General features: G+C 41.2%; 1 protein-coding gene across 6 annotated transcripts in view; it reads right to left on the bottom strand.

The window, feature by feature from the left end:
• The window catches only part of SGCG (sarcoglycan gamma), a 143,737-nt gene extending 123,944 nt beyond the window's left edge, over positions 1-19,793 (bottom strand). Inside the window, exons 1-2 of one of the 6 annotated variants that reach the window (XM_075127350.1) lie at positions 19,438-19,787; positions 16,870-16,993 (exon numbers count right to left, since the gene is read on the bottom strand). In XM_075127350.1, the coding sequence (XP_074983451.1) occupies positions 16,870-16,887 (18 nt within the window). In that variant the 5' untranslated portion in view covers positions 16,888-16,993; positions 19,438-19,787. Of the gene's footprint in view, positions 1-2,615; positions 2,732-16,869; positions 16,994-19,437 lie in introns of those variants that run through there. The other 5 variants (XM_048845695.2, XM_075127368.1, XM_075127347.1 and 2 more) reach the window with 5 other exon arrangements.
• Positions 19,794-20,321: the final 528 nt, after the last annotated feature.

Below are 20,321 nucleotides of genomic sequence, written 5' to 3'. Positions count from 1 at the left end.
AATGGTAATCATTTGGGCTGAAATTTTCCATGCCAAGTGTCTGCCTCATACTGAATTGTCTTGGAAAGTTTCAGCAAAAATGGTTGAGCCATTTTTAAGAATGAAGATAAGGAAAAACTTTGTTTTACCCATGCTAAATTAGCTATAAGAATATTTTTAAGAAGCTCTAATGCCTCCTTGTTTTGGAGCAGAGACTTGAAATTTGGCAGTTGCTTCTTTGCCAGGGATGTGCCTTTTGCGGTTCCTATTTAAAACTGTCTAAATATCACCAATTCATGATCCTTTGAAAAAGTCTCAGTCTGCAAATGCTCAATAGAGATTTGTTAGAGTTTTGCTGCTAAATTGTCCAAAGATTTCATCTGCACTACATATGATTCAGCCCCTAGCAGCTTCTACATACTGTCCAAACTACATGTGTGCCATCCCCACAGAGTAACTGAACATACTCCCAGCTGGTGATATAGAGGGCTGAGCAGGATTTTCCATGCAATTGATGCTCTGTACTGATCACTGCTGAGCACAAGAAGAAAGAGCAGGGAAACTGTCTCTCCTGTGCTCTCAATGATCCCCTGCTGGTGCCCAAGCAGCCACAACGAGGAGGAAACACCCTGACTTAAAACACAGAGGGATGAGGAATGGGAGATGGGATGTGGATGTGGGCTTATAATTGTCAGAGGACAGGGAGAAGCCAATGGGGCGGGGAAAGCAGTGGCTGACAGGAGCCACTGGTGGGGACAGCAGAGTGTTTTGAGAAGTAAACTGCAAAGTATAATCTACTTTCCCCGATCCAACTTTCTTCTGTGAAATATTACTCATATTTATTTGCAGAGTTACTGAATCTTTGCAAAAGAGATTTCTTAAGGGTTTGAAGAAGTCAACAGAGGCCAAAATCACATATTTATTACAAATCTACTTGTCTTTTAACACATTTATTAAAATGGCACTCATTAATACCAGATTTAAGTAATTACAGAATTTAGAGCAGTGGTCTCCAACCTTTTGAAGCACAAGATCACTTTCTGAATTTAAGTGCAACCCAGGATTTACCTCAAAGAAAATGCAGAAATAACAGTAATCACACGAACCCAAACGTCCTTGCCCTGCCCCCTGCTCTGCCTCTTCCGCAAGGCTATGCCCCTGCCCTGCCCCTTCTCTGAGGCCCCACCCCACTCACTCCATCCCCCCTCCCTCCGTCACTCGCTCTCCCCCACCCTCACTCACTTTCACCAGGCTGGGGCAGGGGGTTGGGGTGCAGGAGGGGGTGCAGGGCATGGGGTGCATGAGGGGGCTCAGGGCTGGGGGTTGGGGTGCAGGGTACAGGCTCTGGGAGGGAGTTTCAGTGTGAGGGGGGTCAGGGCTGGGGTAGGCAGTTGGGGTCAGGAGGGGGTTCAGGGTTCAGGGCCAGGGGGTTGGGGTGCAGGCTCCGGCCGAGTGCCGCTAACCTCAGGTAGCCACACAGCGGGGCTAAAGGAGGCTCCCAGCCTGCCCTGGCCCCGTGCTGCTTCCAGAAGTGGCCGGCATGTCCAGCAGTGGCTCCTGGGGGGGAGGGGCAGGTGGCTTCACATACTGCCCCCGTCCACAGACACCGCCCCCGCAGCTCCCATTGTCCACAGTTTCCCGTTCCCGGCCAATGGGAGCTGTGGGGGTGGTGCCCGAGGGTGAGGGCAGCGTGCGGAGGAGACCCTCTGCCCCTTCCTCCCCACCAGGAGCTGCTGCTGGACATGCCGGAAACTCCTGGGAGCAGCGCAGGGCCAGGGCAGGCAGGGAGCCTGCCTTAGCCCTGCTGCGCCACCGGACTGTTAGCGGCCTATCTCCCGGTTTGGCTGCAGGAGGGTTGGCAACCCTACTCTGTGACCGAGATTGACTGTCAGAGGCTCCACAGTCGACCAGTCGATCACAATCTACTGGTTGGCGACCATTGATTTAGAGCCTTTTACTTCTAATGTAGGTCACTAGTTGCAATTTAACTCAAGGTGGCTGTCCTGGTGGTGTCCAAGAACCATCCCTGATTTCTTCCTTATGTGATCAGAAGTTGTTCATGGCAGCTCCTTCTGCCTCCCTCCCTTTGATCCCCATACCCTATGAGTAGGGGGAGAGAGAGGGAAAAATGGGAGTAAAGACCCCAGTCTGGACTGGATTAAGCCTTGGGTCTGTGCTAGATGTACAGAGAATGGATTCACTCTGTATACTACAGATTCTCTCACAGCTGAGATTAAAAAAATGTACTGAAAAATCTGTGTATGTATTTGTTACATTATATAAACTCAAAAAGTGTTACAAAATTATCTTCTTTAGTATTACATAAAAAAAGCATATATAATGCAATACACTACTGAATTTAACTATTTCCACAAACAATCATATTGTAGTCTATAAAGTTAAATTTTTCAATATTTTTATAATTATATATTAAAAATCAACACTTTAACTTTGGTTCCTAAAGTAAACACATAGAAACGTGATCTTAAAATAGGACACCAACAGCTCAGAATGTCATACAAAGGAATAGATGGAAGATAATCTGAACAGATCCAAAAACTGTCAGTACAAAAAACTCTCTCTTTTTATTATAATACCAATATCAAAACAAACCAATAGCACTTTTCATAACTTACCTTAGAGATCTGAAACAACACAGACTGCTGAATTAAGTATAATCAGTCTCCTCCCAAGATACAACATGTAACTTTTCCACCACTTTCAAATCTGCAGTGGAAGGTATTTTAGGCCTGGCTAAATATCACTGAAAAAAAATTCGTTCACATGTTTGGCCATGTCTTACATTCCATCTCCTTCCACTGGCAACATAGACACAGCTAATTTTAATCTGTGACATAAACAGCTAGCATGACAGTTAAAATTGTTTAGGCACTGACTCCAACACACTGCACTAACTGTACCAGCATAAGTTTCAGAGTAACAGCCGTAAGAAATTTCTGATGTACAATAAAAGGGCCCAACCCTATTAGGTCCAGGGCACCAAAAATTCAGAGTTACTCAGCGCCTTGCAAGATTAAAATCAGAGGATTACTAAACTCTTTAGCTTCCTATAACACCCATTGCTAATTTAAAGAAAATATATATTCAGACTGCATACACAATTTCCAATGGAAATCTAATAATCTGTTCAATAAAATCCTTATTAATGTTAACAATACTCTAATTATAATACATCTTTTATAATTATTAGTAATTAATATAATTAAAACAGCACAACAGTGGCTAATAAATTTTCTTACCCCTTACATATGAAATATGAAAATGTATACCATAATCTTTGTTTAAAACAATGTAAGGGATGCAGGTGCAGGCCTTAAAACTATATATTTAGTGAACAAATTATGCTAACATTATGTTACATTCATAAGTGTAATTTTATGTTCAAGTTTTAAATGTAAAAACAAGAATTCTGGCTTTGCGCTGCTTATATTAGCCTGATTATGCAAATAATAACCCTCAAACTCTGTTTTCGTTCATGATACTTTGGTTAAAATCAGTGCTGGTAGCTGTTTACATTTTAAAATACATTAAGATATCCATTTGAAAGATTTATAGAAGATTAAAAGCTGTGTAAACATTTGCTATGTGAAGCACTGTAATCATTATCCATATGTTTTATATGCTTGCACCATTTTATTTCTCAAAGTACCATGTATTTCCTTTTTTCTAACTATGCATTCACATTGTAGCCTGCTTTAAAATTAAAGGTCTAATCAGACATCCAAAAGCTTCAGATAATAAATTTAGGACTGACACAGTCCCAGTTAATGACAGAGTTACAAAATACTCCTTTCATTTTATGAATTCTCTGCCCATTAAATCCTTCATCAACTTCTGTTTAGAATATACAACACCAGAGTTCATTTACACACAGAAAACTAAATCATGAATGTATGACAAATACTGCTAAATATATTTTTCAAAATCAAAGATTTCTAAATAAAATAGGTTTCAGAGTGGTAGCACACAGCTTTCAGTCAAAGAGCCTCTATGATTAACCCACTGGATTTATGAAAAATTAAAATGTGATGTAGACATTTCCTTAATATTAAGACACTAAAGCTTTTGCTTAATTGAAATTCCCACTGAGTCTTAGATGAAGAATAAGCCTCTAGATAATGCAGTTTTGAAGGACTTGATACACTCATGGATAAGCTTATAGATACTTTAAGATTTGGGGGCCGAAATTTCTTTAAAATTTGGCTACTTGTTCTGGAGGGATAAAAAGAGCTACCACAAAATCTATTCAGAATGCAAAAGACTACAAAGTTATTACTTCATTTTGATAAAATTCTTCTGTTTCCTTTATATAAAGTTTGTTTGGAGTTCAGTTTCTCCTGTTTTATTTCCCACTTGAGAGAAGAGAAATATTGCTCTGATTCTAGATTGGCATGACATTTGTTGTCAGCTTTGCCACCTATCTAATGTATGAAACATTAAACATAAAAAAAAAATCAAAGAATAAATAAATATCTCAATTAATGTCATCAGAAGTGTTCAGAAACTGGGACTGGAGCAATAACTTATTTTTAATGAGTTCTGGAAGAGAATATGCAGAATAAATTATTAAACTTTGCTGAACAGCAGCAAATTAGTGTTTATATTCTTACTTTTTATTTCATCCTGTTGTACTACTATTTATTTTTTTCTAGTGTCCTGCACATTATATTTTTCCTCCTTAAATAATTATCAGTCTTTTAGAACACTAAATCTAGTATGAGCTATGCATTCTCAAGTAGCTATGTTTCATATTGCATCTTCTGTGTTACTTATCATATTACTTATCATATTACTTATCATACTTATCATATTACTTATCATATTACTTATCATACTTATCATATATCGTATGCGTATGTTAATTCTTCTACAGCTTACCAAACATATAAGAAAGAACATCACCCTAATACACATTTGAACTTAAACCATGGCTGTAGGCCAAACAAAATAAGTGTAATTAACAGAATGTTTAGAATGTATGTTTGGTTACTTTGATAAAAAATAAAAGTAACATATTATTAGTAAATACGATATGAGCAAACATAGACACATACGGATCCATAATTACTGCCACTTCCACGTCTAATAAATTTTTATAAAAAGCTTTTATTAAAAAAAAATCCTTAGCTGATTTAAGGTTACTTTCCCAGTTCCACTAACTGGTTGTGCTGCTCTCCTCTCTGGGTCTTTGCATGAATTGAATCATCTATTTACTCTGTACTGACCAGGGGATGGAGGGCAGTGTCTTTTGGCTTCTCTTCTCCCTCTCAAGGGAGTGCCAATGACCCAATTACCAAGTTGAACTGAAAAGCACCATGTGACAGGGCGGAGCAGCCCCGCACTGGTACCGCAGGGGTTAACCCTTCCTTCCTAGTAGAGGAAGCCATGCCCCTGAGGCTCTGCTGGGCATGCTTCAACTGGAGAACAGGTATAAAAGCCCGCAGAGCTGCCCAGTCTGGGCAGACTGCTGGAGGGGAAGGAGGCACACTGCCAACTCCTGAAGAGGGATAGCCTGCACTCTAAGACCAGGAAGCCAGACAGACTGGGACGCAACCCTATGCCCAGAGGAATACATCACAGAAGGGGAACTGACTGGAGGACCCCCAGACACAGAGGACCCGGAGGTTACAGTAGGAAGTGACCCAGGGGAACTTTAGAAGAAAATGGCATTAGAGCTGCGCTGAGGCTCGGCGTGTTTCCGGCGGATCCCCGCCGAGCCGGTGGCAAGGGGAACTTGCCACTACCAGGGCCCTGGGTGACCCAGTAGAGAGCACGGGGGAATGGGGGGTGGTCCAGCATGTGAATCATATGGACTCTGGCCACTAGGCCACTCTAACCCTCCTGTGAGGGGTGATTCTATGGACTCCAGCCACTGGGCCACACTGTCCTGACGCTAGGGTGACTTCCATGGACTTTGGCCATTGGGCTGCACTGCCCTGACACTGAGGCGACTTCTATGGACTTTGGCCATTGGGCCACACTGCCCTGATGCGGGGGCGACATCTATGGAATCTGGCCATTTGGCTGCACTGCCCTGATACTGGGAGTGACTTATATGGACTCCAGCTGCTAGGGCACACTACCCGCCTGCAAGGGCAATTATATACACTTTGGCCATTGGGCCGCACTGCCCTGGCACTGGGGCAAGTTGTGGGGACTCTGGCTATTAGGCCGCACTACCCTAAGAAGGGTGATTGCATGGAGAGAGGCCATTAGGCCGCACCGTGCCACTCACAGAGAGGCGAGCACGCAAACTTGGAAGTGGAGAGGTTCTGACACACCACCACCCTTTGCCCCAAAGGGACGGTAAGGTGCCAGACCCACCACACATCATTACACAGAGCACCAGATATGCTTCACTTGTGCAACAGTGCCTGGTTTGCATCCTGGGAGCAGGAAGCAGCCATTAGCAAAGTTGTACACTCATGAATTTGGTGAAAAACATTATGGAAGACTGTTACTTGCACTAATATCTCTGATGATGAAGCTTCATTTTCTGTTAGTAAGATTAAGACTCTAAATGTATTTATATTAGTCTGGTGTCCTCTTTTAATTAATGATATATATATATATATATAAGGATTATTTTGCTTTTAATTTTGTAAATGTGTTGCTTTTTAAATAATTTTCGCATCTTTTTCATATCTATTCTTTTATTAATTTTATATAGAAATCATAATGAAACTACTGAAAATTTAAGTTAAATCTCCGCCCCCCAAAAAAATGAAATGATATAAAATAATGTTAATGTTTATAATGCTTTTCAAATATCATAGATTTCAAATCACTTCATAAATATGGGTAGCACCCAGACCCTTAACTACACCTGATAAAGTCTTGTTTGTCCTCTGTGGGGACACTGGGACTATCTTCTCTTTTATGGAAAGGCATTTTCTGTTAAGGACCCTCAACTTAAGAATTCATTTTCCTCCACTGGATTCCAGATAACTCAGTTTTGTTGATACTCAGGACACACTGTAAAGCTCATTTGGGTTTTTTTTGAGATTTAAAGAAAATTTGAGAGGCATGATGTGACTAAGGTGAATAGGGAAGGTGGGATATTTCTTTCAAATTTGATTGCCCAGTTGGTTGGTATCTTTATCATAGGCAGGGCTGGTAAAACCAGCTATTATGGTTGCCTGATACTTCCCATTTTAAGACACCAGCAAAGCTGTAATCAATGGAAAACAAACTCTAATCAGTTGGGTTTCAATTTTTCATGCTGGGTGTGTGCCTCAGGCTGAATTGTTCTGGAAAATTTCTCATCTCTCCAAGAACAAGTTTAGAGTAAAATACATTTGATTAACCATGTTAGAAAATTCTTTTCTTTAAGCACAAAAGCCTCCTGGCTTTAGATCCAGGACCTGAAATTTGGCAAGGGGTGACCTTTATGTCAGAATGTGGTTTTCCCATCACTGTGAAAATTCACCCAAATCTGGCTAAGTTATAACCCTTTCAAGAAATTTATTTAGCAGACACTCAGTAGAGACTTGCTACATCTTTGCAACTAACTTCTATGAAGATTCCATCCACACTTGAGCATGCTCAAACCAGGGCTGCAAGGGATTGTGATGAGGTTTCCAAGCCCCGCACTGGTAAGGTAATAGTTAAGGAGCAGCTCTGGGCCCACAAAGCCATGCCCAGCTGCCCCTTCTGGGCATGCTCACAGTGGAAACTGAGCTCAAAAGGAACAGCTTAGCTCAGTCTGGGTGGACAGAGTAGGAGAGCAGTTATGTGTTGCAGGGTCCTGCTGAGAAGTCACCGAGGCCCCATGCAGCTGGGACAGGTCCCACTGCCAGGCTACTGCAAGCCCTTCAACCATGGAGGTGGACAATGACAAGCCGCGACTGAGAGAGGAAGACCCTCTAGAGCACAACAAGAGAGGACTCCAGGGAGAATGCAGAAACAAACCAGTGGCACTAGAGGAACTGAAGCCAGGGTAGGAAGTGTCCCAGGGAACAGGCATGGGGACACCCACCTCCAAGGCTGCACATTTTGAACTACTATTTACTGGGTGATTGGTAGGAATCTGGTGGCGTATGGGAGGGCCCAGGTATCCCTATCTCCAGTCACAGACTCTCACCACATGGTGACACAGCCACGAACTCTCGCCACTGCACGACACAGCCCAGAGTACTGATACTACATGATACTGCCAGGCTCGGACACCAACCCCCCCAACACGTGGTGGAGAATGTGGGCAACACCTGAGCCCTGTTAAGAGGACCATTGGAATACCGACTGGACTGACCCAAAAGAGGCTATGAAAACTGAAAAACTGCTGAAATGGATGCTGGAGACAAATTCAAGGACATATGGCCTAATAGTGGTAGATTAATCTACAATAGTGGTAGATTAATACAATACAAGTGTTCGATGTAGCCAGTGCCTGTTGCCTTCGTAGTTGTTTTGCCTTTGTGGCAAACCTTGAAATATACTTCTGAAATTCATGGGACACTCCTGGGAAATTCTGCACCAAAAAATTAAAAATTCTGCACCAAAAATTTCAAAATTCTGTGCACATTTTAAAATTCTGCAAAATTCTGCATATTTTATTTGTCAAAATAACTAGTGCTGTCAAGTGAGACAGAGTAAGAGGATAAGCATCTTGAGATCCTCTGTGAGAGACAAATATAGAATTGTGTACAAAAAAAACTGCATTAAAAAAAAAACAATGTAAAACTTTAGAGCCTACAAGTCCATTCAGTCCAACTTCTTGTTCAGCCAATAGCTCAGACAAACAAGTTTGTTTACATTTGCAGGAGATAATGCTGCCCACTTCTTATTTACAATGTCACCTGAAAGCGAGAACAGGCGTTCACATGGCATTTTTGTAGCCAGCACTGCAAGGTATTTACTTGCCAGATATGCTAAACAGTCATCTACCCCTTCATGCTTTGACCATCATTCCAGAGGACATGCTTTTATGCTGATAATGCTCGTTAAAAAAATAATACGGTACTTAAATTTGTGACTGAACTCTTTGGGGGAGTATTGTATGTCCCCTGCTCTGTTTTACCTGCATTCTGCCATATATTTTATGTTATAGTTGTCTTGGATGATGACCCAACACATGTTGTTTGTTTTAAGAACACTTTCACTGCAAATTTAACAAAATGCAAAGAAGATCCCGATGTGAAATTTCTAAAGATAGCTACAGCACTCGACCCAAGGTTTAAGAATCTGAAGTGCCTTCCAAAATCTGAGAGGGATGAGGTATGGAGCAAGCTTTCAGAACTCTTAGAAGAGCAACATTCTAATGCGGAAACTACAGAACCCAAACCACCAAAAAAGAAAATCAACCCTTCCGCTGGTGGCATCTGACTCAAATGATGAAAATGAACATGTGTCAGTCCACACTGCTTTGGATCATTATCCAGCAGAACCTGTCATCAGCATGGACGCATGTCCTCTGGAATAGTGGCTGAAGCATCAAGGGACATACAAATCTTCAGCGTATCTGGCATGTAAATATCTTACGACTCCAGCTACAAGTGCCATGCAAACGCCCGTTCTCACTTTCAGGTGACACTGTAAAGAAGACAAGGTTAGCTTTATCTCCTGCAAATATAAACAGACTTGTTTGTGTGAGTGATTGGCACTACAGTACTTGTATGAGGTGAATTGAAAAATACTATTTCTTTTGTTTTGTACAATGCAAATATTTGTAATAAAAAATAAATATAAAGTGAGCACTGAACACTTTGTATTCTGTGTTGTAATTGAAATCAATATATTTTAAAATGTAGAAAACATCCAAAAATATTTAAATAAATGGTGGTCTATTATTGTTTAACAATTAATTTTTTTAATTGCGCTATTAATCACAATTTTTTTAACAGCTTGACAACCCTACTTCACATTATTTTAATTAATATCTTCCTGTTTTCCTCTTTCCTCTAAGAATACTGAAAATTTAGCGTAGCAGCCGTGTTAGTCTCTAAGGTGCCACAAGTACTCCTTTTCTTTTTGAAAATTTAGCATGTCACCAGCATTCTTTGTGGACTTTTGAAAAATAGCAGCAGCTTTGTGGTGACACAAGGAAGCTTGGTGCCTCTCAAATTTGTCTTAAGTCTTTTTCTAAATAAAGAATCCAGACTCTATGAGAGCTTCATTTGTGTACTTAGTCAAAAGTAGCTTGTGCCTAAAAGCTGTACAACAGTAGAAACAAAGTACACTGTCACTAGCTTCAGAATAATGGAGCCACTGAAAATCATCAAACCTGGGTGAGCAGAAAGAATGGCTCCTTTGCCAAGGTTACACATAGCAAAAGATTTAAGTTGTAGCTGATGAGGTATCTCAGAAATGCTAATGACATCAGCCAACTGACATTAGATTCCTGTTGCATGTGATGGCCAAGACCGCTCAGTAGTACAACCAGCAGAAGCTGTTCCACTTGCTGTTGGAATTGTAGTTTCCTCCTTTTTAAGCAGCCGTGTTTTAAGCGATTTCATTTTAGCGCTCTGAAAATATACACTTTGTTTCTGTAATTCACTCAGTCTCTCCTCACTTAGTAAGAGTGGTGTATGGCTGCAGAATTAAGAACAAACACAGTACTCTTTGGCAAACAAATATTTAGTTAACCTCTTAGTTTTATATAGTCACGATCTTTGTAGAACTATTATGTGGCAGAATGAAGAAAGGAAACAGCCTACATCTGATCCATTGATTGCACTGGAAAACAACTGTTTGTATGTTCTGCTTATATAACAGGGATGGTCAAACTGTGGCTCGCGAGACGCATGTGGCTCTTTTACAGTTAAAGTATGGCTTACGGAACAACCCCCCCCCCCCCCCCCCGCCCTTTCCGCAGCTACCATACTGGAAGGGGAGTGGGGAGCTTGAGACCTCTGCCTTGCAGTGGGTGGTGAAGTAGGACCTTCTGCCCAGTGGGGAGGGTGATCTCGGGGCTTCAGCCTCACAGGGCACGCCTGCTGAGGCTCGGGGCTTCAGCAGGAGTGGGGCTGAAGCATCAAGCCCCTTAAGGCACCTCCCACAGGGCTGAAGCCCCGAGACCTGGCAGATGTGCCCTGTCTCTTGAACTTCTGAAGATTCTTAGATGCGGCTCAGAGGGTCAGTAAGTTTGGCCACCCCTGTTATATAATCTCCTGGGTTCCTTGCTCACCAGGGTCTGACAAGAAAAATACTCCAAGTAAGATAGCAGCTGGAGGCCCTTTGACAGCTGCCTCCCCAGGCATGATAGGCTGAGGTCAGAGGCTGTACAAAGCAGCCAAAGAGCCACAGGCTCCATGATATCTGCCCTACCCCTTACCTTTATGAAAAGAACAAATGGAAGAAATGAGGAGGGAGCGAGGGAAACGAAAGAAGAATAGAGCCTATCAGGAGGCTCTAGAAGTCAGCTGCAGATGAGTAAAAGCTAGCTGGACCTATTCCAGGTCTTCCTAGAGAGAGACAGAGTAAGAGGATAAACATCTTGAGATCCTCTGTGAGAGACAAAGGGAAAAAGCCAACCAGAAGCACACACAGATGAGACTCACACAGGAACTGAGAATCCCCCCTCAAAAGACAAGACTCTACTTGCTGAGCCATTTCCCTGCCAGGGAAGAAAGGAGAAAGAGCCTGCTGCAGGAGAGACCTTCAACCTGGCCCAGGCTACAAAAGAGCTGGTTGAACCCCAGGAGAAAGAGAGGGACTTCAAGCAGCTGAGACAATCAGAGGACTATACCCTTTCTGTGCTGAAAAGAATAAACTGAATAATTAGGGAACTGCCCCACTACAAGAAATAGCTAGTGTGAACATGATATTCAATAGCTATTTTATTTTTTAATGCAAGCCCTTATCCTCCAAATAAAGTTGTCTATGCCCCTAGGAAATGAAATTATTTTAAGGACTTAGAGGAGGAAGCAGATGAAGCTCTCAGAAAAGGATGGAAGATCAAGAAAAACCCATTTGATGGGAAAACAAAGTAGAGGAAATCACTAGGGAACAAATTGTCTGAAACTGAAAAAAATAAATGCTGCAGCCAACACTATGCTGAAAGTACACATGAGCATCCTCTGGTGGACTGCAAAGAAAAATGAAGCCAAATTCAACACAAAATTAGCAAGAAAAGTTATTGGCAGGGGACGTTTGCAAAGCCAGCTCCCTCTGAATTCTATAGCAACTCACATACTGTTTGAAATAGACTGGAGGAGGAGGGAAGAAGCAGCACGAGCAGCCTCTGAAGAAGACAACTTTAAAAGCTGTGGGATAGAGGCAGCAGGGGCAGAGGACTGCAAGGGAGGGAACTCCCTCAGTAGCACTAGACAGAATCTGTTCCTGGAAGAAGATATTAGCCAGAGGGATGAAATCCCTGTGGGAAAGGATAATAAAGGGTCTAGAACAATAGAGTAAGTGGAGTCTGCACAATTGGTGATGGATCCACTGGGGTTTCTTAGGTTTGTTTTTCGTATCACTGGCAAGTTGCACAACTCATAGAATCTTCAGAGAAGCGTGTCTGGCTATTTTTTCTTGACCTGTTCCTTTCTATTTTCATCCTTCCTCTTCTCGCCCATTTTTGGAGTCATGTTGTATCACTGGAGAAAAGAGCAAGAGTAAAGAAAAGCCTGGAGTAAGAAGACTCAGAGCTGTGCTCTATTCTTCCAAAAAGAGAAAGCAAAGAATACTGGAGCAGTGGAAGGTGGAATCAGTTTATATACTCCCTTTGGATTTCACTATTTGCCCTCTTCCTTTTTGGTAAATGATGCTATAAAACTAACTGTTCTGTATTTCCAGTAGGATGGGGGAAATACACTCAATGAGCAGGACATTACCAACTGGGACCAAAATGGCTTAAACTAAAATGTGAACTAATTAAATACTGAAACTGAAGTCCTTTTGGTCTGATGATAATTTGGGATAAGAAAAAGTGATCACTCTTGAACACAGGATAATTTCCAAAATTTGGATTAACTCATTCCAAATATCATTAGTTATGTATTTGTATTTGATCTTTTGAAAGGCAATATTTAAAATAATGGAGCAATGAAAGCATTACCATAAAATACTTTTACCAGATTCCTTTGCCTATTTGTTTAGAAGTTTTCTTAAACTTTAAAATCCTCTCTTTATCAAGAATGAGCTTGAATTCAGGTCTCTTGGCCTAAATGTTTTCCAGAGAAGTAGATATCCTCTTGTAGGAGGCATAAGAAATACGGGAGAACTTCCACTTGTCCTACTAAGAAGGACTTGCTAAAAATTTTCTCTTTACTCCCATCCAAGCTCACCTAATTTTAATTATAACATTACATTTGTAACAATTGATCTTTTCTTGTGGATCAGTGATATATATTTAACAAATGGTAATACAGGTGAGGCATATTGATTTCTCTTAAATTATTTTATGTGAGATATGTTGCTAAAATAAAGAAATGCTTTTATTTCATGGAACACATTCATATAGTGTTAAATCCAGTAATCTGTTGCTTCTGAAAAATATGATAGAACAAAAGTATTAGACTTCATTAATTCATATGTATCATTATCTTTAAGATATATACTTTTTTGTGTGTGTGAAACATAGCTGAGAGAGGAAAAAACAATATAAAAGGAGCTAGGAATTGAATAAAGTAGACAGCCTGTTAGAGGTTGTTTCATTAATCCTTTATATGATCAAGGGACTGATACTTCTGAAGAACAGCATCAATATGCTTCTGGTTTTCAATAGACATCTAAGGAGTTAGACATCTAACCAATTTATATATTGGTTAAAATCTGAAAATATATTTATTTTACAGTCTGGATTGAAAGCATAGTTATCACTAAATCTTCAGTGTAGAGCGTGTTGATTAATCTTATTGACATGATCAAAAAGAGAGTACAATAATGTATGGACTTATTTTCTTTTGCAGCAGATAATGAGGTCATGGTTATATGTTAAAAAAGGTTCTTAATTTCTCATTTTGTAGGGGTTATATCACATTATTAATAATGTAGAGCCAGCTTTAGGGCCAGGCAAACTGGGCCCACGCCCAGGGTGCCTTAGCCAGGCGTGCGCCCCAAGGGTCTCGGGCTTCCCCTTGCTGGCTGCGGTGGGACTTCACTTGGCCGCAGAGCAGACTCCTCCTCTCCGGCCCCTCCCCAGCGCTGGGCCGGCAGGCTTCTCCCTGTTCCCGCTCCCCTGGCCTACTCACTCCTCAGCCAGCTGTCTATTATGTGCTATCTACTGTACTTGGAAAACTCCTTATAGTCTTTAACTCGGTTGGCAGTAGTTGTCTCCTTGTGCCCCTTTCCTTCTCACTGACTTTTTCTAAGAATTCTTACTTTCCAATTTACATTCATTGCTATCAATTTCCCTTTTTTCCATTAGTTATATATTTATCTTTTATTTATTTATGTTTTGTAGTTTCTTTCTCTCCCCCTGGCTCCGCCCAGGCCCCACCCCGACTCTACCCTTCCCCCAAGGTCCCACCCGACCTCTTCCCACCCCACCCAGTGCTGCCTCCTCCCCCAAGCATGCAGCACCCTCGCTCCTCCCTCCAGCACCTCCTGATGCCACGAAACAGCTGATCCATGGCAGGCAGTAGGCGCTGAGAGGGAGGAGGAGGCGCTGATCTGCGGGGCCCACCAGCAGGCAGGAGGCACTGGTGGGATGGGGAGGTTCTGCGAGGGGGTCTGCCGGTGGGTGCTCAGCACCCACCATTTTTTCCCCAGGGGTGCTCAAGCACGGAGCACCCACAAAGTCGGCACCTATGCTTCCCCTTTAAGCCAGGTTAGATTTTTCTTTTTTTTAAACTGGGACTGCCTTCTACCTCAGTTGAGGCTTTTTGGGGGGCAACTAGTAAAGTGTTCTTATACAGTTCAAAATTATCATTTACATTTTTCAGTTTAAATTATCTCTCCCAGCTGATGTGACTTAATTTTTTTAGCTTTGTGAAACTGGTCCTTTTTAAACCACTAAAATACATATATATTGTGGATTTATGTAGAAAAGGCAGACTATAGATTTTTCAAAGCCTCAGAAAATCTTATGTCTAGGAATCAATCCAGGGTAACAATACGTATGATTATCCCAGTGTTGTTTTTTTTAAAAAAAATCCATTTTTATATAGCATTCTTCAGAGATTTGCAAAATTTATTTTAAATCCTTCATTGGCAGGGTGACTTCAATTTGGAACAAAGACCAGATATTTATTTAAAAAACTTCCCATCTTAGAAAACATGCAGAACACTGGGCTCTTCCTAAGTTGCTATCGCCAAATATTTGTAATTACCTAGTAATTTTGCACAGATTTTACATTTTCATCATATTGAGGAAGAAGAGAAATTTATGTTCTTTTAAAAAAAACAGAAATGTAATTTTATGGTATATACTTTTTCATGGTAATAAAGTAGTTATTTTACTTTAACAATGAGAAAACACAAATGCCATACATCACACTAAGCAAATAAACAAAACAAACTATTCTTCTACAGTCTATTGCAGGTCAATATATTTTAAAAGTTTTAGAAACATTGTTATAAATGTTGTGCACCAAAGGCAGAATATACATTTAGAACACCAGAATTTTTAGTCAATGATAAGCTCACAGATAAGCCACAGATAAGTAATTCATCACAGTATTTTTGTATAATTTGCATACATTGCAGTTTGTGAAACTAAAACTAATTCTTTGTTTTCTTAGACTGACATTTTGTAATTGATTTAAATCCACACAAAAATTGGCATTTCCAACTGATTAAACCTATCAATGTGGCTCTATTATCTTTAAGTGAAAAACTGTAATTAACCCTACAAACTTAATACTCCAAACACTAGCAGAAAGCAATTAAACTTGAATATTATTCTCAAATTTAGCAAGAATGACAATTTGATAAGGTACAGTTACATAACATAAGAACATAAAAGTTAAAACTTATCCTCCCAAAAGAGAATGAAAGGTAAATGTAATTTTGTATTTTGTGTAAATGTTTGCAGCTCCAAACGACATCAAAAATTATAATCTACAGATATAACAGTTAATACAGCAGCTCAGTGAAAATAGTGCATTATTTGGGGAGTGGTATCTACATTGTTTATTTTGTACGTATGTATGTAGTCAAACATAAGAACAGATGAGCTAATTCTTGTATTCTTATAAAGTTGATTATTGATTATTTTCATGATATTCCTGGACAATTGTTTGTAAATAAGTTTCATATGGAAAATAGATTATGTAGGATATACAGGATATGGGGGATGATTAAACACAAGTGGCAAGGTATACTACTCAGAAGTATTATGAAACAGCATTCAGCAAGATATCCCACTGGTCACTGCAAAGCATTCTTACAACTAGCAGCCATGGGGATAAATATATTTTCTGCTCTGTAGAACAAGTTATATTTTTTAAAAAGCTGTTTTATAACAACAAAATCTAACACAGGGTAAAAATACACAATTACACTGCCTCTGGTTTTGAGCATTACAACAGAAGGTCTAATTTTCAAATTTGGGTGCCCAAAATTCAGCATAAGATCCATATTTAGGCTCCTTTATCATCCATGTATCAAATCCCAATCCCACTGAAATCACAGGGAGCTCTGCAATTGACTTTAATAGAATCAGGATTGATCCCAAGTGCTTATTTAAGTGTCCAGTCCTTTATATATTCACACATGTAACTTTGCTTAAGAAAATATTTCCATTTACATCAATTGAAAGACAGCAGTAAAGTTACTCACATCATCTTCGTTTGCTGAACTGAGCACTAAAATCAGCATTTAGGCACCTAAATTTGAAAACTGCAACCACAATCTTAAATCACCACTCCTCATATCACTACATCCTCTTATATTTTATTACTTAGTTATATCCTCAGAGACATTTAATTTTACAAGCTTTGCAATATATTCATTTCTGTAAAAGTATCTTAAAGACAGTCTTATTACCTGTATGGATGGCTCCATCTTCTAATGCACTAGTACTTCCTCCATGAAATCCAGGATTCATTTATCATGTTTTTGAGAGCACCACCAAGTCTCTAATAATTTTTCCCCCTTTAAGTAGTCAGAACTGTGAAAGGACAACATATTTTACAATGAAAACATTGTATGCATAATGCCGTATTTATTTACTATGTTCCACCAGTTGCATGAAAACTTAGAAATTTGTCAATTTGAAATCTAGTCAACTTTAAAAAAAAAGAGTTGGAAACAGTTCCTAGTTCTATATTTACCCCTACCCCAACTATATATTTTTTAATTCTCTCCCTCTCTCTCTTTTGATGCTGTGTGAAAGATCCACATAAATAAGGGAAATTGACTAGAGTGAAAATTGAATATACACAAAATGCTGTCAAAACACATAGGGCCATTTACTCTGATAGGTATGTATAACTGCTCATTAATGTATAAAGGGTTCCCTGTCTAAAAAAATTGATTAGTATTGTTTTTGCTAATTTCCTTGTTATAGTAATCATTGGTGTTACTTGTAACGACAGAAGTGTGATTTTTACTTCAACAGTGTCATTTTTTAGAGGGACACACTAAATTTGGCTCAAAATTACATTTTTTGTTCAAAAAACCCGCAAAAGCCTTTTTCAAAAATCTACGGTTAACAGAACTTTAATTCCTTTAAAAAAAAATCCCTTTGGTGTTTGCACCACACATTGCAGCACTGTAATGGAGCTTGAGAATTTGAAAATGAAACAACCACACTTGCAATCCGTGGAGCAGCTCAAGATGGGTCCCTCTTGATTTAGAAGAAATAGGGCTAGCAGCAGAGTATTCTCTGTGAGGGGACATTCTCTGTGTGGAACAGCCATCACCTGTCTGAAACAGTTCAAGTCTACTGATCTTCAGGACACATTGAGAGGGACATCTATTTATGTGGGCTGCTATGGAGGTGGATTTTGAGGACAATCTGATTTATGGTAGACGAGTTTGGTTGCTGGCAGGTGGTTCAGTTTTGGTTTTGTAATTCATGGCACAGGCACTTAAAGCCTTAGTTAGGAGCCCCTTTTTATTAGTTATGTGTTTAATACAGCTAAATAAACAAACCTACATAAACAAACATGAAACTGACTAGTTTATTTTCACTGGCCTACCTGAAAGCAATGAAAACAAAATACCACAGTGAAAAATAAATGAGATTTGAAATTTCTTCAGTTTTAATCTGAAATATTACTAGAAACATTGTTTTTTTGAAATCTTACTTTGAATATAAAAGTGTTCCTTAAAGGTGTACAGCAAAATACACATTTCCAAAAAAATATACCACTCTTGTGGTGTATTAACTATTGTATCATATAGCGCAACAAATAATATACCTCATACACATACATAGAGATGAAGGCCAATTCTTTAAGAGGAGTCTTTGTTTCATTTTATTTTTACAGAAATCTAAGTTGATACACAAGTTATGCAGATTTCAATACAAAATTAAAATGTATTTGCTAAAGATGCTAAAATTATATATCCGCATAAATAAATTGTATAAATGACAGAAAAGTCTAAATATTTAACATACTGAAACAAGTTAAACTTGATGAAATTAACTGCTGACTACAATATCCTCCTTCAAAAGAACTTAAAATCACAGTATCAGCCACTCAAATGTTGCAACTATTTATGTCTCAGAAGAAAACGCTGTATCTCCCCCCCAGCAAACACTTGTGAATCGCCTTCAAGGTGAGTTTTTTCACTGGTTTGCTCTTTTGTGTAGCAGTCACATGAGCATGGAAATTTCTGTTTAATCTTACCCTCAGAAACAATATTTACATTACACTCAACCTGAATAGGCGGGGTAAATAAAAAGCTTCCAGCAAAATCATCATCATATCTCACGTAACAGCTACATGCTCACTTCAAACCCCACTCCCTTGGAGAAACCAGTTCAACTGAACCGATCAGTTCCACTTCTGGGGGAAAAAACACAAAGTGTGTAGTATTTATAAAATCCACAACAAATACCATTAATCACCCATCACCCCCGCCCCAATTCCCACCTAGAACAAATGCCATTCTCTTTGCCCAAACAATCGGTGGAAGAATTACTGTCCTCCCACTGCCCTCATCCCAGTACTCTAGGCAATGGGGTACAGTGCAGCGTGGGCTAGGGTGGCCATATGGGATGGGAGTAAGGCAGGGGGCTGCATGAGATGAGGGCGGTGGCCACACGGGATGAAAGTGAGGCAGGGGGCTGTGTGGGATAGAAAGGACTAGCCCCAGTGTATGGGAGTGGGGCGGGAGGGGGGCGGCCGCAGAGACACGGGGCGAAGCAGGAGGCTCCATGGGGTGAGGCAGGAGGTTGCATGGGATGGGGGGGGGCGTACAGGGCAGGTCGAGGCAGGGGGCTGTATGGGAGGGGGCGAGGCACGGTAGGAGGCTGCATGGGATGGGGCGAGGCAGGAGGCTGCGCGGGGGCCGGGGGGGGGGGTGTCCGGACGGGAGAGGGGCCGGGCTGGGGGGGGGGGAGGGAGAGGGTGCATGGGGAGGGGGGAGTTGATGAGGGTTTACCTGCTGCTGCCGCTCGGCTCCGCGGGGGCTGCACGCGGCAGAGTCCCCGTGTGTCCCTTCATGCCGCGGGGGCTGCCGAACCCGCCCTGAGGCACAAACCGTCATCCAGTCTCCTCCCCGCTCTCCCAACTCGGCGGCTGCCCCACTTGCTGCGCGGGCAGCGGACGCCGCCGGGGTGGGGAAGGGGGTCGCCGCCGCCACTCGGGGGACCCGAGAAGAAGGGATGGAAACTCCCGGCTACCTCCTCCCCCGCGGCCCGCCGCGTCGGTCCTCCGACTGCGGGGCCCCAGCCGCGCGCCGCTGGACAGACTCCTCCAGCTGCCCCCGCGTCGCTCCAACCGCCGCCAGCCCCCTCGCCACACAGCGCGCGCCCGGCGGGCTGGCACGTGCCGCTGCTCCTCGGCAGGAGAGCTTCTCCCGCCAACATAGCTTATGCTGCGTGCAGAGAGCGCTCTCCCACCAGCACAGAGCGTCTTCGCCAGATGTGCTGCAACCCTGTCACTGCCACGCTGTCAGCGTAGACATGGCCTTATTCAAAGTTCAGGGGTTGGTATACAGAGACCTCAAGCTGCTTAGTACCATGGCAAGCACATAGTTAAAATCGTGTTAACCTTTTATTAAAGATACAGAAAAGAGGAGAAACAGTTAAAGAATCAGAAATGTAAAGTATTAAGTAAGGCTTTCAGTTTAACAACATATCTTGTTCTCTTTCTCTTTAGCTGGAGAGAGTTTTCAAAGGAAAAGCCACTTGTTTGACAGGCTCTTGGAAGTTAAGAGAAAAAGTTAGCTGAGAGAGGTTGAAGCTGTTATTGCTGCTGTTGTTAAAGTCCAATTCCATTTCTTCCCAAACAGTGTTTGGGATTGAGCTGGAGCAAGTAGGGGTG

The sequence above is a fragment of the Caretta caretta genome, chromosome 1 (assembly GCF_965140235.1).
Source record: "Caretta caretta isolate rCarCar2 chromosome 1, rCarCar1.hap1, whole genome shotgun sequence".
NCBI lineage: Eukaryota > Metazoa > Chordata > Testudines > Cheloniidae > Caretta > Caretta caretta.
The sequence above is the reverse complement of the archived record's forward strand: the minus strand, read 5'-3'. Positions and strand labels throughout refer to the sequence as shown.